Source organism: Carcharhinus amblyrhynchos, chromosome 1, assembly GCF_965287045.1.
Source record: "Carcharhinus amblyrhynchos chromosome 1, sCarAmb.v2.hapA, whole genome shotgun sequence".
NCBI lineage: Eukaryota > Metazoa > Chordata > Chondrichthyes > Carcharhiniformes > Carcharhinidae > Carcharhinus > Carcharhinus amblyrhynchos.
The window spans coordinates 170,202,128-170,216,344 of record NC_137324.1 but is presented as its reverse complement, the minus strand read 5'-3'; the positions used below and the strand labels follow the sequence as shown (position 1 = coordinate 170,216,344).

Below are 14,217 nucleotides of genomic sequence, written 5' to 3'. Positions count from 1 at the left end.
GTGCCGGAGTGTGGCGACTGGGGGATCTTCACAGTAACTTCATTGCAGTGTTAATGTAAGTCTACTTGTGACACTAATAAATAAGCTTTAAGTTTGGAAAAGTCACTCGATCCCTTTCCTTTAGGCTGCACATTGTGTACTCACCCTCCGGCCGAGGATTTGATTAATGGCGGCGCTCTCTTTCAGTGTGCATTCTGCCACCACGTTGGCTCTCATCTCCTTCATGTACAACATAAAGGCATTGAGCGGTTTCTTGATGTGCGGTTTTTTGGCCTCTTGCTCCTTCCTCATTTCATGGTGAGGTTTTCTATTGGGCAAAAGAGAAAGGACGACACACTTCAGCAACTTCAATCATTCCCGTTGGTGGAAGAAATACTAAAAATACCAAAATAGTTTTGCGTCACTCTGTCCCCTCCCCTCTCCCCACAGTGAGGAAGTAAAATGTGAATTTGTATAGCCTCCTAACATCGGACTGAACATAGGAGGCCAGTCAGCCCCTCGAGGCTTATTCAATTGGATCACGACTCCATCTACCTGCCCTGGCTCTGTAACACCTGCCTAACAGCAATCTATCTCGACATTTTGAATAAATAAGGACATTTTGTCCTTTCCTCCTCCCAAGTTAAAAAAAAAATCATTGTCAGAAAATCTCCAAGTTGTCAACCTACATGTCCATGTGTTCAATCTCGTTGTGAATGGGTTCTTGCTTGATTTGGTGGTTCACAATAGCTGGGTGAGGAATCCCAGTGGTAGGTGGGTTAGGGTTACCAGGAACCATAGGATGGGAAAACCTGAATTGGAGAGAGATGCGAAGAAATTAGATTAAATTCAATTGAACGCAGCAACTCTACGAGGGTCTTTTGGGGTACAGAACATTATTCAACATACACCAGGCAGCAGAGAGCAGCATCAGTAAAGGTTGGATGTAGCAAAAAACACATTGTGGGTGGACAAATGTACTAAATGTAATGGTGGCGCAGTGGTTAGCACTGCTGCCTCACAACACCAGGGACCCAGGTTCGATTCTCGGCTTGGGTCACTGTCAGTGCAGAGTCTGCACGTCCTCCTTGTGTCTGTGTGGGTTTCCTCTGGATACTCCGGTTTCCTCCCACAGTCCAAAAGACGTGCTGGTTAGGTGCATTGGCCGTGCTAAATTCTCCCTCAGTGTACCCAAACAGGCACTGGAGTGTGGCACCTTGGGTGTTTTCACAGTAACTTAATTGCGGTGTTAATGTAAGCCTACTTGTGATACTAATAAATAAATAAACTTTAAACCCACTTTCCCGCAACATCACCTAATGCTGTGCAGAATATTGACCGTTCTCCCCATTTCTACATGATTTTCCCCCGGGTGCTCCAGTCTCCAAAGATGTGCAGGTTAGGGGCATTGGCCATGCTCACTTACTGTCCCTGAATGTGCAGGTCAGAGGGATTTGAGGGGCAAATATGTGGGATAGGGCCTAGGTGAGATTGCGATCGGTGCAGACTCAATGGGCCGAATGGCCTCTTTCTGCATTGTAGGAATTCTATGATTCTGTGTTTGAATCAAGACAATGATTTCTCAAATGACGTAACTACCTTCAATGGGAAAATATGTAAAAATGAAAAGAATTGCAGGCCTCACAATGACTCAGTCTTTATGCAGTTAAAGCTTTGGGAGACAATGTGTGTCTAAACCAGGCTGCGACGTACATCTCTACACAGGTACATTCTCTGGTGACAATAATCTGAGTTCCTTCCCCAGTCATTGAGAATGGTGTTGGTACAGGCAACTGCAACTTGAATGTTCCTCATTATCTGTACAGCCCTGGTCTGCCTCCAACCGGGCTTGCCAGGGGTGCCACAGCTGGTGCATTCTGACCACAACTGGGACCTGGGAAGAACTAGTCCCAGAAAGTTATTGGAATTACAGTGCGTGTCTACTGATGTTAGATGTTTTGAACCTGCAGCTGAAAGTGCATGATTAATGTTGAGCCTCAACAGAGGAGCAACTACTGCACTGCATGACACCACAGAGAAACATGGAGGAGGCTGGACAGCACTGTGGCACAGTGGTTAGCACTGCTGTCTCGCAGCGCCAGGGTCCCTGGTTCAATTCTGGCCTCGGGTCACTGTCTGTGTGGAGTTTGCACATTCTCCTCGTGTCTGTGTGGGTTTCCTGCGGGTACTCCAGTTTCCTCCCACGCTCCAAAGATGTGCGGATTAGGTTGATTGGCCATGGTAAATTGACCCCGGTGTCAGCAGGATTAGCAGAGTAAATGCGTGGGGTTACGGGAATAGGGCCTGAGAGGGATTGTGGTCGGTACAGGCTCGATGGGCCAAATGGCCTCTTTCTATACAGTGGGGTTTTGACTTCTATTCTAAGCCAAGCACACTGAGTGTATCAGGGCTAGGATGTTGGATAGTGTTAAATGACTGGGTGAGCTCAAATTTCATCTGGTACCACAGCTGTAGAGAGAAACCTAAAACCAGCCGTGCTTTATTGGAAAGTCCAGCTGGGCTAATTCGCCAGAGGACAGCCCCAGTGGGATCACACATGAAAGGGAAACAATTAACGTCCAGTATTAAAATCTAGTTAATGTGCATCACACCTTGCCAATCATAAAGAAGGGGCAACTCAAAGATGTACCAATTTAACACTCTACTGTGTAACAGAGCAACTTTACTTCCCATGCCCTGTAGCGGCACCCCTGTTCTAAAGCACCCATGTCTATCTCAAAGGTTGTTCAACTGCCCCCACTGTCATCCAGAAAAGAATCACCCTTTCCAACAGAAGGTAATCACTGACCATCAGATTACACAAAAATACAGCTAACTCAAGGCGCAATAACACTAAAAACCCAGGCTGTGTTTGGTTCGAAACTTTAATATTATTGGTGAGTCCTCCTCCCACAATTCAAAAGATACGCTGGTTAGGTGCATTAGTCATGCTAAATTCTTGCTCAGTGTACCCAAACAGGCACCGGACGACTAGGGGATTTTCACAGTAACTTCATTGCAGTGTTAATGTAAGCTTACTTGTGACACTAATAAATAATTTTCTTTCTCTGCAAAATGTCATCTTTTACAGCATTGGGGTGACCGCTGTAAAATAAGGTTCTGTTTCTCTCATCATAACTTTAGTTTTGAGGGGTGACACATAAGACACATAAGGAAAGAATGAGGGGAGGAAGATGATGTCTGCTGCCCCCTATAGTTACTGTGATTGAACAATTTGAAGGGTGTTGATGAAAAGGGAGACACGTTTTCGAAGCTTTTCGATTTGCACTCATTGGGACAAATGCATGAATACCAAATTTCAAACAATCGCAATAACCTATACCACATATGGTCAATGGACGGCACGGTGGCACAGTAATTAGCACTGCTGCCTCATGGCGCAGGGGACCTAGGTTCAATTCCTCACTTGGATCACTGTCTGTGCGGAGTCTGCATGTTCTACCTGTGCCTGAGTTGGTTTCCTCCGCGTGCTCCAGTTGAAATGACCATTTCCAGGTCAGGTGTAGGATTGAGGGAAGGATGTATCAGTCCTGCAAGAACCAATCATTTGCTGACCCAGCCAGCTCAGTAACATGTCATCAAGCCTATGACACGCAGTCAGAATATTGTCTATGTGTGAATTCTCTACACATTTACTGCTCCCACAGTCCAAAAGACTTACTGGTTTAAGTGCATTCTATCTCATTCTAACCGAACAGGCGCCAAAGTGTGGTAACTAAGGGACTTTCACACTAAATTAATTGCAGTGTTAATGTAAGCCTAGTTGTGACACTAATAAATAAACTTAAACACATGGTGGCCAACGCAAGTGGGAAAACTGCTAGTCTATCTGCTATGCCGTAGGGGCCTGAGGGTAATTTCCACTAATACAATACTGCTGTCAGTCCAAAACCACTTCCTGGCTACCATACAAGTGAGAAACATCATGTCTGAAGTTCAGTACTGGTGTGATGCCAGGTACACTGGGCGTCCCTCCCAATGATTGGCTGATCAAATCATCACAATACGTTCCTCCACTTGTTCATAATAGGCAGATGACAGACTGAATTCAATCAACCCACGCGTGCAAAACCCCAAACAAAAGGGCTACTGTTTGATGTGTTTCCATAGTTGGACAGCACGTGCTGAATAATTCTGAGTGCGCCAACAACCAATTTAAAATAACCAGTGAAGCCAGTAATGCTGCACATTCCTAAGCAGAGGTCCATTATCTGCAAACAAAAGAAATATGCTCAAGTCCGTATCCCATTTTCAAATTAAACAGAAACATGGGTGTCTATAGTTCACCATTGCTTTCTCCATGGCAATGCCTCAGCCAGATTCGACTTGCCAACCAATCTGCAGCTGTTCCTCCTGTAGTATAAATTGTGACTATTTGAAATTTGGCATTCTTGTGTTTGTCCTGATGAGTGAGAGATGGAAAATTTCGGCAACATGTCTCATTTTGATCAAAATGTATAAGATCCTGGGGGATCTTGACAGGGTGAATGTGGAGAGGATATTTCTTCTTGTGAGAGATTAAATCAAATATGGTGGGTGAGTGACTGTGTGGCGAATTCACATGTAGATAATAGGCTGACTGCATGTCACATGACAGATGACTGAGCTGGCTGGCTCAGCAAATGATTGGTTCCTGCAGCTCAGGAACCCTCCAGGCTTGATAAAGGGTCACCTGGACTCGAAACGTCAGCTCTTTTCTCTCTTTGCAGATGCTGCCAGAACAGCTGAGATTTTCCAGCATTTTCTCTTTTGGTTTCAGATTCCGGCATCCACAATAATTTGCTTTTATCCTGCAGGACTGGTACACCCTTCCCTCAATCCTATACCCAACTCGGAAATGGTCATTTCAATTTAGTTTGAATGGTTCATTATACTCCATTTCATTCCACCAACGCATTTCCTTTCACCAACGAAATTTGGCATGTCGGCTACGACTCTCACCAACTTTTACAGATGCACCATAGAAATCATTCTTTCCAGTTGTATCACAGCTTGGTATGGCTCCTGCTCTGCCCAAGACTGCAAGGAACTACAAAAGGTCATGAATGTAGCCCAGTCCATCACGCAAACCAGCCTCCTATCCACTGACTCTGTCTATACTTCCCGCTGTCTCGGCAAAGCAGCCAGCATAATTAATCACACACCTCAGACGTCCTCTCTTCACCTTCTTCTGTCAGGAAAAAGATACAAAAATCTGAGGTCATGTACCAACCGACTCAAGAACGGCTTCTTCCCTGCTGCTGTCAGACCTTTGAATGGACCTACCTCACATTAAGAACAAAGAACAAAAAAACAAAGAAAGGTACCGCACAAGAAAGGGACCTTTGACTTTCCAAGCCTGCATTGGCCACGCTGCCCGACTTAACTAAAACCCCCAACCTTTCTGGGGGCCATATCCCTCTATCCTCACCCTATTCATGTATTTGTCCAGACACCCCTTAAAAGTCAATACCGTATGCGCTTCCACTACCTCCCCCGGCAGTGAGCTCCCACCACTGTCTGAGTAAAAAAACTGCAGTAAAAGTCTCACAACACCAGGTTAGAGTCCAACCAGTTTATTTGATAGCAATCCCACAAGCTTTCGGAAACGGTATTCCTTCGTTAGGTATGTGGAAGGTTCTGAACCTGACCGAGGAACCCTGTTCCTGAAAGCTTGTGGGATTGCCATCAAATAAACTGGTTGGACTCTAACCTGGTGTTGTGAGACTTCTCACTGTGTTTACCTCAGTTCAACGCCAGCATCTCTACATCATTAAAAATCTGCCTCATACATTGCCTTTAAGCCTTGCCCCTCGCACCTTAAACTTGTGCCCCCTAGTAATTGATTCTTCCACCCTGGGAAGAAGCTTTCTGACTATCCATGCTATCCATGCCTCTCATAATCTTGTAGACTTCTATCAGGTCTCCCTGCCATCTTCCAGTGAGAACAAACCAAGTTTCTCCAATCTGTCCTTAAGTTGATTTTTCTCTACACCGTAGCTATGATTGTAACTGTCGTGTTTCCTTCTCTACAAATGGTATGCTTCGTCTGTGTAGCACGCAAGAAACAATACTTTTCACTGTAAAAATCAAGTCAAATCATTTTGGCCGACCTTGAGAGTGGACAGGATATTACTTTTCTGTTGCCTGCTATTTTCCATCAAAATTCACATGTTTTAAGTCCCAGGTGTTTGTTCAAACTGTTATTTTTTTTTGAAGATAACTCCAAAGTATAATGAAGGCATTGTGTTTAGCTATTGTGTTAAATTTTGCTACACCGCCCGGACAATTTATTTTGATAGAGAAAAAACATGAAAGATGCGCAGTGGGAAAAGTTGTTTGGAGCAATTAAAAGCTAAACTACACATCGGCCTTATGTTGTTGTTGTTTTGTAGTTAAAATGGATTAAACTGTAATAATTGTGCTTTCAATCAGATAAAAATTCTAATTAATTTTTAAGTTCGGTGCTCACAGCAATTTAAATATCTAAACAGTTGACTGAATGGCGGTTCGATGTTTCCTCGCCAGTTTTTGAAGAGCATTTGTTAAACACAGCGTTATCTCAATTAGCTCGAATTCATCCTTCCAATTAAGCGGCTGGGCTTAACAGGACACGCTCAAAATGGCCGCCGCACCACCCAGAGTCCTCCCCCAACACACTTGCAAGCTTGTTGCCTGTCAGCACTACTTTAACGATCTACCTCTCTCCTGGAAGGAGTGGGCTTGGCTGCAGGGTTAAGATCAGGACGTAGTCAAAGAACAAAGAAAATTAAAGTATAGGAACAGGCCCTTTGGCCCTCCAAGCCTCCCTCGACACAAAGGGATCTCTCGGCTGGAATCTGCTTGCTGCCATTTCATTGTGTAGCAAGTTGAAGCAACAGCTCACTGCCATCTTAGAAACATAGAAAATAGGAACAGGAGGAGGCCACCTTACAAGCCAGTCAATGCCTTGGCCTGTAATTTTTTTTTAACAGATATTTTTATTGAACGTTTTTTAACATAGAACATAGAACATAGAACACTACAGCACAAACAGGCCCTTCGGCCCACGAGTTGCGCCGATCACATCAACACCTATCTATAACCCCCAATCCCATAAAACCCCATATACTCATCCAGAAGTCTTTTAAAAGACCCCAGCGAGTTCGCCTCCACCACCACTGATGGCAGCCGATTCCACTCACTCACCACCCTCTGAGTGAAAAACTTACCCCTAACATCACTTCTGTACTTTCCTCCCCGCACCTCAAACCTGTGTCCTCTCGTAGCGACCATTTCAACCCGGGGAAATAGCCTCTGAGAATCCACCCTATCTATTCCTCTCAACATTTTATAAACCTCTATCAGGTCGCCTCTCAACCTACGTCTCTCCAGGGAAAAGAGACCCAGTTCCCTCAACCTATTTATGTTTACGACAAAACACATCAAATCCTCTAAATCTAATACAGTAATCATTATTCTCCTTATGTAGAAAAGACCAGCGAATGTTTTTATTTATTCATGGGATGTGGGTGTTACTGGCTGGGCCAACATTTATTGCTCATCCCGAACTGCCCTTTAACTGAGTGGCTTGCTAGGCCATTGCAGAGGGCATTTAAGAGTCAACCAGTTTGCTGTGGGTCTGGAGTCACATGTAGGCCATTCTGGGTAAGATTTTCTTTCCCTTATAGAGCATTAATAAACCAGATGGATTTTTACAACAATTGACAATGGTTTCATGGTCATCTTTTAATTACAGATTTTTACTGAATTCAAATTTTGCCATTTTCTGTAGTGGGATTCAAACCTGGGTCCCTTAAGCATTACCCTGGGTCTCGAGATTACAAGTCCAGTGACAATACCACTACACCATTGCCTTCCCCTATTCATACAAATGATTCCAATTATCAATCATTGTAATCATTTTAGTCGGCGTCATACGGATAAAGAGAGGATACCAGGAAGACCAGGGGATCTTGGGATAACAGGGTAACGCCATGAGCACATGGTCCCATGGTGCAGTCCCTCCTCCACAGGATAACGGAGACAGAATTTTTTAATATAGAGGATCCCTCATGGAATAATATACAACAAACCAAGACCTATCTCAACATCTCACAACCTCCACGCAATAAAAAGATAACCCAGACAAGGGGGAACCTCAGGACACTGCCATCGGAACAGCGTGTGGCGATCAATGTATACTCTGATGTTCAGTAATCCAAGGAATCGTACATTTCGTCTAGGCTCGGAACATTTCAAACCTCCCTCCTCTCCAGACAGATCAGAGGCACCAACCAGGCTCCCCATCTCCAAAGAATTGAAACCATAGTCCACCAAGGAAACCCCACTGACGAGAAGAAGAGTCATCAAGATACCCATCAGCAGAGTATCACGGGGGGGATGGTACAACCCTCTTCCTCCCGACAAGGTAAAGGAAACCCTCCAAGATTAACTCTAACAAATTAGAGCCTACAAGAACACCCCACCTACTTGAATAAAGGAAGCTCCAAAAAGAGAGGAGCATCAGTGTGGTAGCATGGCCCCTTTAAGGGGGCAGATCCCTCAGGGTCATGTGATTGGGCCGGACACTATGGAGGAGCCACGCGGGAACCAACTGGGGACAAGGACACACATCCTGAGGTGGGGAGGAGCCCCAGTTAGAGCCAGGGAATAGAAGGGAGCAAACTGTGTATTGTTTATACATATGTAAATATTGTTGGGAATTAACCCTTTGTAACTTGAATCCACAACGAGTCACCTTCAAAGCTACTTCAATCAGGATAATGCGACAGAAGTCAGACGTGATCTTTCAGCATACACTTTCACAGGAAGGATACCAGAAACGGAACAGCATGATCTCACTATGAACAGGATACTCCCTCCCTCTCGGGGCACCCAAACCTAGAAGATGGACAGGTTTGGAGTTTCCATATAAGGCCACTTGGAAGAGGCGACCATCTTCTCCATCCAGCCTAATCTCCAACTGTCTAACAACGTTGAACTGAGGCCCCCCAGACTCGCACTCAGGACCTGTAGCCAACAGGATACCATACCTCCAGGGGAACCAAGTCTCAAGAAGGAGAGCAGTCCAGTGGCCCCATGAAGGGGATGTCTTCAGGGAGAGCTACCTACTCTCCCACCCAACGTACCCTCCATCCGAGCCAGGTAAACACAGCCACTATTGCCCTAAGCTGCTCAAAGACACACTGAGGACCATGAATGTTCACATCATTCTCATAAACTGGACAAAGCAAACTGTCCTTTTCTCTAGAAATCCCAGAGGTGCAATTTCGGCCCCACTATCAAGGTGATTTGACCCCTTTCCCCGCATCAGAGAAACCCCCACAACAGGATGATATGCCCACTGTACATTACATGAACCAAATAGTCAAATAATCACTGCCACTTGCGTGCACAGCCAAATCAAAATAGAAGACCAACCTAAGAAAGCCAGATATCCAAGGATTAGTCAATTATGTCTGGGTGTGCACCAGAACATCATCCCCCACTCCAACAGCACAACAGGTAAAACAGAACCTATGCCAGAATTCCACCGTCCCACCCACCGTGGAATCGGAGCGGGAGAGGGACAGACAATGGGAATGTCCATTGTCCTCGGACAGATTTTCCAGTCACGCTCGAGCGAGGCCATAAAAACCCAACCCTAGTCTTTTCCAGGATATGTCATCTGTCTGCACTTTCTCGGGAAACAAGGAAGGATTCCGAAATCCCAGAACATTACTAAAGAAAAACACAACCCCAATGATTCTATCAGCAGATTTCCCTCACCCACAATGAGGATACATAAGGCCATACCAACCATTTTTATACAAAACCACCTACCCACCACCCTGCTGTGGCAGGATTCCTCTTAAAAAATAGAGTGATAGGTACTAAAAATTATACTCGCTCAGCGGAAATACAAGAATTACTGAACCCTTAAATAAACGGGCAAATACCACACAATCCTCATGTCATACAAGCAATTCAGTATACTCCCCAATGGAAAGAGAGAGACCCACAGACTATGGCCTCCCTCGTTCTGCTGTTGGCGCACACCAGTGGATGAATGCCATCTTCGAAGGCGGAAGTCCCTTCACCAATCTTTATTTACAAGATCCAACAACATTATAAAGAGTGCTCTCAATATGCACTCTTCATCCGGGGTGCCAGAGGCACTGACACTCCTTGATTGGACCATCCATTTAATCAGGGAGCTCATACTCAAGCAGGCCAACCTCAGCTGCCGGATCAAAATCGTTGCACATCAGGGAGAAAAAGTAGACAATCCTGATATTAAAAGGTGACAAACACCTCAGTGCCCCTATATCACACTCTCTTGTCAGGATAAGAGACAAAATCACAAAATCGGGATTATAATCCCAGGGGAATAATGTTCAGATTTAATGATGATCTACAGGACAATGTAAACATCCATGGAGCTTGAAAGTGTCAAAGCCATGACAGAATCATCGAGCAACATCCAGGATCCAGCCAGAGTTTCCGAGCCAGGGACCGGATTCAGTTCCGGCCTCAGGTGGCTGTCTGAGTAGGATTTGCATATTCTCCCAGTGTCTGCGCGTGTTTCCTCCGGGTGCTCCGGTTTCTTCCCGCAATCCGAAAGACGTGCTAGTTAGGTGGATTGGCCATGCTAAATTACCCCTTGGCGACCCAGGAATGTGCAAGTTAGAGGGATACACACAGTAAGAAGTCTCACAACATCAGGTTAAAGTCCAACAGGTTTATTTGGTAGTAAACGGATTAGCAGGGTAAATAACTGGGGTTATGGAGATAGGGCCTGGGTGGGATTGTTGTCAGTGCAGACTCGATGGGCTAAATGGCCTACTTCTGCACTGTAGGGATTCTATGAAATAAAGCCTCTGATACTTCACCTTCTCAACGTAACACCAACAGGACGATATAAGACCAGTAGTCAGAGTATTCGACCGACCCCCAAGCTTTGAAGACTGATACAATGTTCTTCATCGAACTCACGACGTCCTGTCCTCAAATCCAGCATGGTGGCCAATTCTCAACTTTGGAGTTGATCCTGGCTCCCCCCCTCGGGAGACCAGGCGCACGGATATTCCTTCTCCAGTTCCATCTCCCCCAGTCAGCCAAGACGTTTGACGCACCCTGCAGCAGGATTTCAAAGGACTGAGGGTGGGCCTTCACTGAGGGAACTACCCTTTCCCTCAACGGGAAACTCGTTCCACTTCATCCGTCCTCTTTCGGATACCTCACAGTTTGTTAAAGTGAGCAGCAATCATCTGTGCCAGGGAGCCGAGACCATCGTCCGCACCTTCACTCATAATGGCGGCCATCATCTCGATGCCAACAGCTGAAGAGTAGGCCTCTGAAGCCTCCACCACAAATCGAGCCCCACCCTGGCCGTCTCCCACCACCTCAATCAAACAAGACTTCACTCAGTTCCCCTCTGCCAAAATTCAGCCAGGATTTTCCAGGATCATAGGACAGATCATCCACATGAGGACTGGAAAAATTATGGGTTGTGCATCAGGGTAAAAACGGATTCAAAGATGGGTAGCACCAGAACTTGTGGAAACACAGCCATCCCCACGCTTACATCATGTGATGCCCCCCTCCCCCGACTCCCCCAGGGGCTGTCATTTAATCATGGGGAAATCATGTATTTGTAATGATTAAAATAGCACAAGCCTTTCAAAGCTTTGTAAAGATTTTGTACAGCCACAGCTCAGTATTGTAGGGGCCAGGCTATGTTCCTAAGTTAAAAGCAAAATACTGTGGGTGCTGGAATCTGAAGCAAAAGCAGAAAAATGCTGGAAAATCTCAGCAGGTCTGACAGCATCTGTGAGAAGAGAATAGAGCCAATGGTTCGAGTCTGGATGACCCTTCGTCAGAGCTGTTACTAAGTTCTTTTCCCCATCCCTTTTCACACCTCGCCCCCATTTCTGCTTCTGCTCCTTCACTTTTACCTCCCTCTCCCACTCCAGTCTTTGTTTGCTGTCTGATCTTCTTACTTATCTCACTTCCTTCTGTCTTGCTCTCACTTACGTCTAAGACTCTCTTCCCTCAATCTTTCTCTCTCTCTCTCTTACCTCCTTTCCTCACTTCTCTCGACATTTCCCACCTCTCCTTTGCTTACTTTCCTTCAATCATTCCATCTCATTTCCCCGCCTTTCTTCTCCCCTTCCTCACTCTCACCATCCTCCACCTCCCTCTCTCTCCATCTATCTCTTCTTCCTTCTCCACTCCAGCTCTCACTTTGCCTCCATCTCTCTCACTCGTGAGTTTGGTGAGAAGGGGGTAAGCTTATTGTGATTGGGAGAGGCTCCAATCGATGGCGAGGAATAGCCCCGACATTATTTTTTGAACAGAATTCCCTACAGTGGAAAAGGAGGCCATTTGGCTCATCAGATTTGCACTGACAACTATTCCACCTATCCTCATAACCCCATACATTTACCCTAGCTAGTCTTCCTGATGCTCAGGGGCAATTTAGCATGGCCAATCCACTTAATCCGCACATCTTTGGACTGTGGGAAGAAACCAGAGCACCCGGAGGAACCCATGCAGACACAGGGAGAACATGCAGACTCCACACAGACAGTGATCTGTGGCCAGAATCGAACTCAGATCCTTGGCATTGTGAAGCAGCAGTGTGCCACCACTGTGCCACCATGCCACCCCAAATAACATAAGAAACTGGTGCCTGTGGTGAAGTTACAGACAGAATGGCTTGTTTCACTACACATTCAGACATGAGTTTCAAATGTTAAGTTTTTATCCCTCTTGTAGTTTGGAAACAAAGTATAAAGAACACAAAAAGACCTGAAATTAAGAATTAATTAGAAGCTTATTTGGCTGGAAGGGAAAATCTTTGGACCTGTTTAGGTATTAGCAAAGACATTCAGAGAAACTGGTTATGGTGTTAGACAGGGCGCACAGCTCCAGCACAATCTATTGCAAAATCAAACGTTAGAATCACTTTGGGAAATCAATGGCGGAATTTTCCCTCCGTTCACGCCCCGTTGCCACTGCCAGCGAGGACAGAGACTTTGGCGCTCAGCCAAATCTCCATTCACTGCAGCGGGACCGGAAAATCCCACCGGCGCGAACTGTCGGAAAATTCCACCCCAAGCCTTCCAACGTCACAGCCCACCTTCATTATCATCTGTAAAAATAACCGATTTACACTAAAATGAAGGAGGCTATGGAGAAGAGCTCTGACGAAGGGTCATCGAAAAGTTGGCTCTATTCTCTCCCCACAGATGCTGCTGAGATTCTCCAGCATTTTCTGTGTTTGTTTCAGATTCCAGCATCCGCAGTATTTATCTAATAAGAAGGCTACCTGTTAACCAGCACGGGCGCTATTTGCAATCAACGTGAATATATGTGATTGGGAAAATAAGTTTTACAGCAGGCAGCGCTGTCTTCCAAGACAGTTTGGACAGGCTAAGCTTTGTATCCGCTGTAGTTTAGGAGAGTAAGAGGCAGCTTGATTGAAATGTATTCGATTCTCAGGTGGGGTGGATGTGGAGAGGATGTTTGCTCTTGTGGGAGAATCTAGAATGAGAGGATCACTGGATACAATTAAGGGGTCGCTCAGTTAAGACAGAGCTGAGGAGAATTTTTTTTTTCCCAGAGGGTAATAAGTCATAGAATCATAGAAACCCCACAGTACAGAAAGAGGCCCTTCAGCCCATCGAGTCTGCACCGACCACAATCCCACCCAGGCCCCACCCCAACATACTTCACCCACTAATCCCTTTAACCCAAGCATTCAAGGGCACTAAGGGGCAATTTTAGCATGGCCAATCAACCCCACCCACACACCTTTGGACTGTGGGAGGGAACCGGAGCACCCGGAGGAAACCCACGCAGACACGAGGAGAATGTGCAAACTCCACACAGACAGTGACCCGAGCCGGGAATTGAACCCAGGCCCCTGGAGCTGTGAAGCAATGGTACTAACCAGTCTCTGGAACCCTCTTCCTCAAAAGGCAGTGGAAGCCGAGTCTTTGAATATTTTTAAGGCAGAGCCAGATAGATTCTTGATAAGCAAGGGGGTGAAAGTTTATCAGGTGTAGGAGCTGTGGTTACAGTCAGATCAGCCATGATTTTATTGAATGGTGGATTAGGTTTGAGGAGCCGAGTGGCCTATTCTGCTCCAAATTCATATGTTCATGTGCATCAGGTCTGGTTCAAGGCGCTTGCTTTACTGTTTAAAACATTTTCCTGGCAAAGTTTCATTGTTCATCAGAAAATCACCTT

At 45.7% G+C, this 14,217-nt stretch overlaps 1 protein-coding gene across 5 annotated transcripts in view; it reads right to left on the bottom strand.

The window, feature by feature from the left end:
* lef1 (lymphoid enhancer-binding factor 1) overlaps positions 1-14,217 on the bottom strand; it is a 180,909-nt gene that overhangs the window by 74,432 nt on the left and 92,260 nt on the right. For all 5 annotated transcript variants that reach the window (XM_080200133.1, XM_080200125.1, XM_080200143.1 and 2 more), the window contains exons 6-7: positions 669-791; positions 145-307 (exon numbers count right to left, since the gene is read on the bottom strand). In XM_080200133.1, coding sequence (XP_080056259.1) covers positions 145-307; positions 669-791 — 286 coding nt within the window. The remainder of the gene's footprint in view (positions 1-144; positions 308-668; positions 792-14,217) is intronic.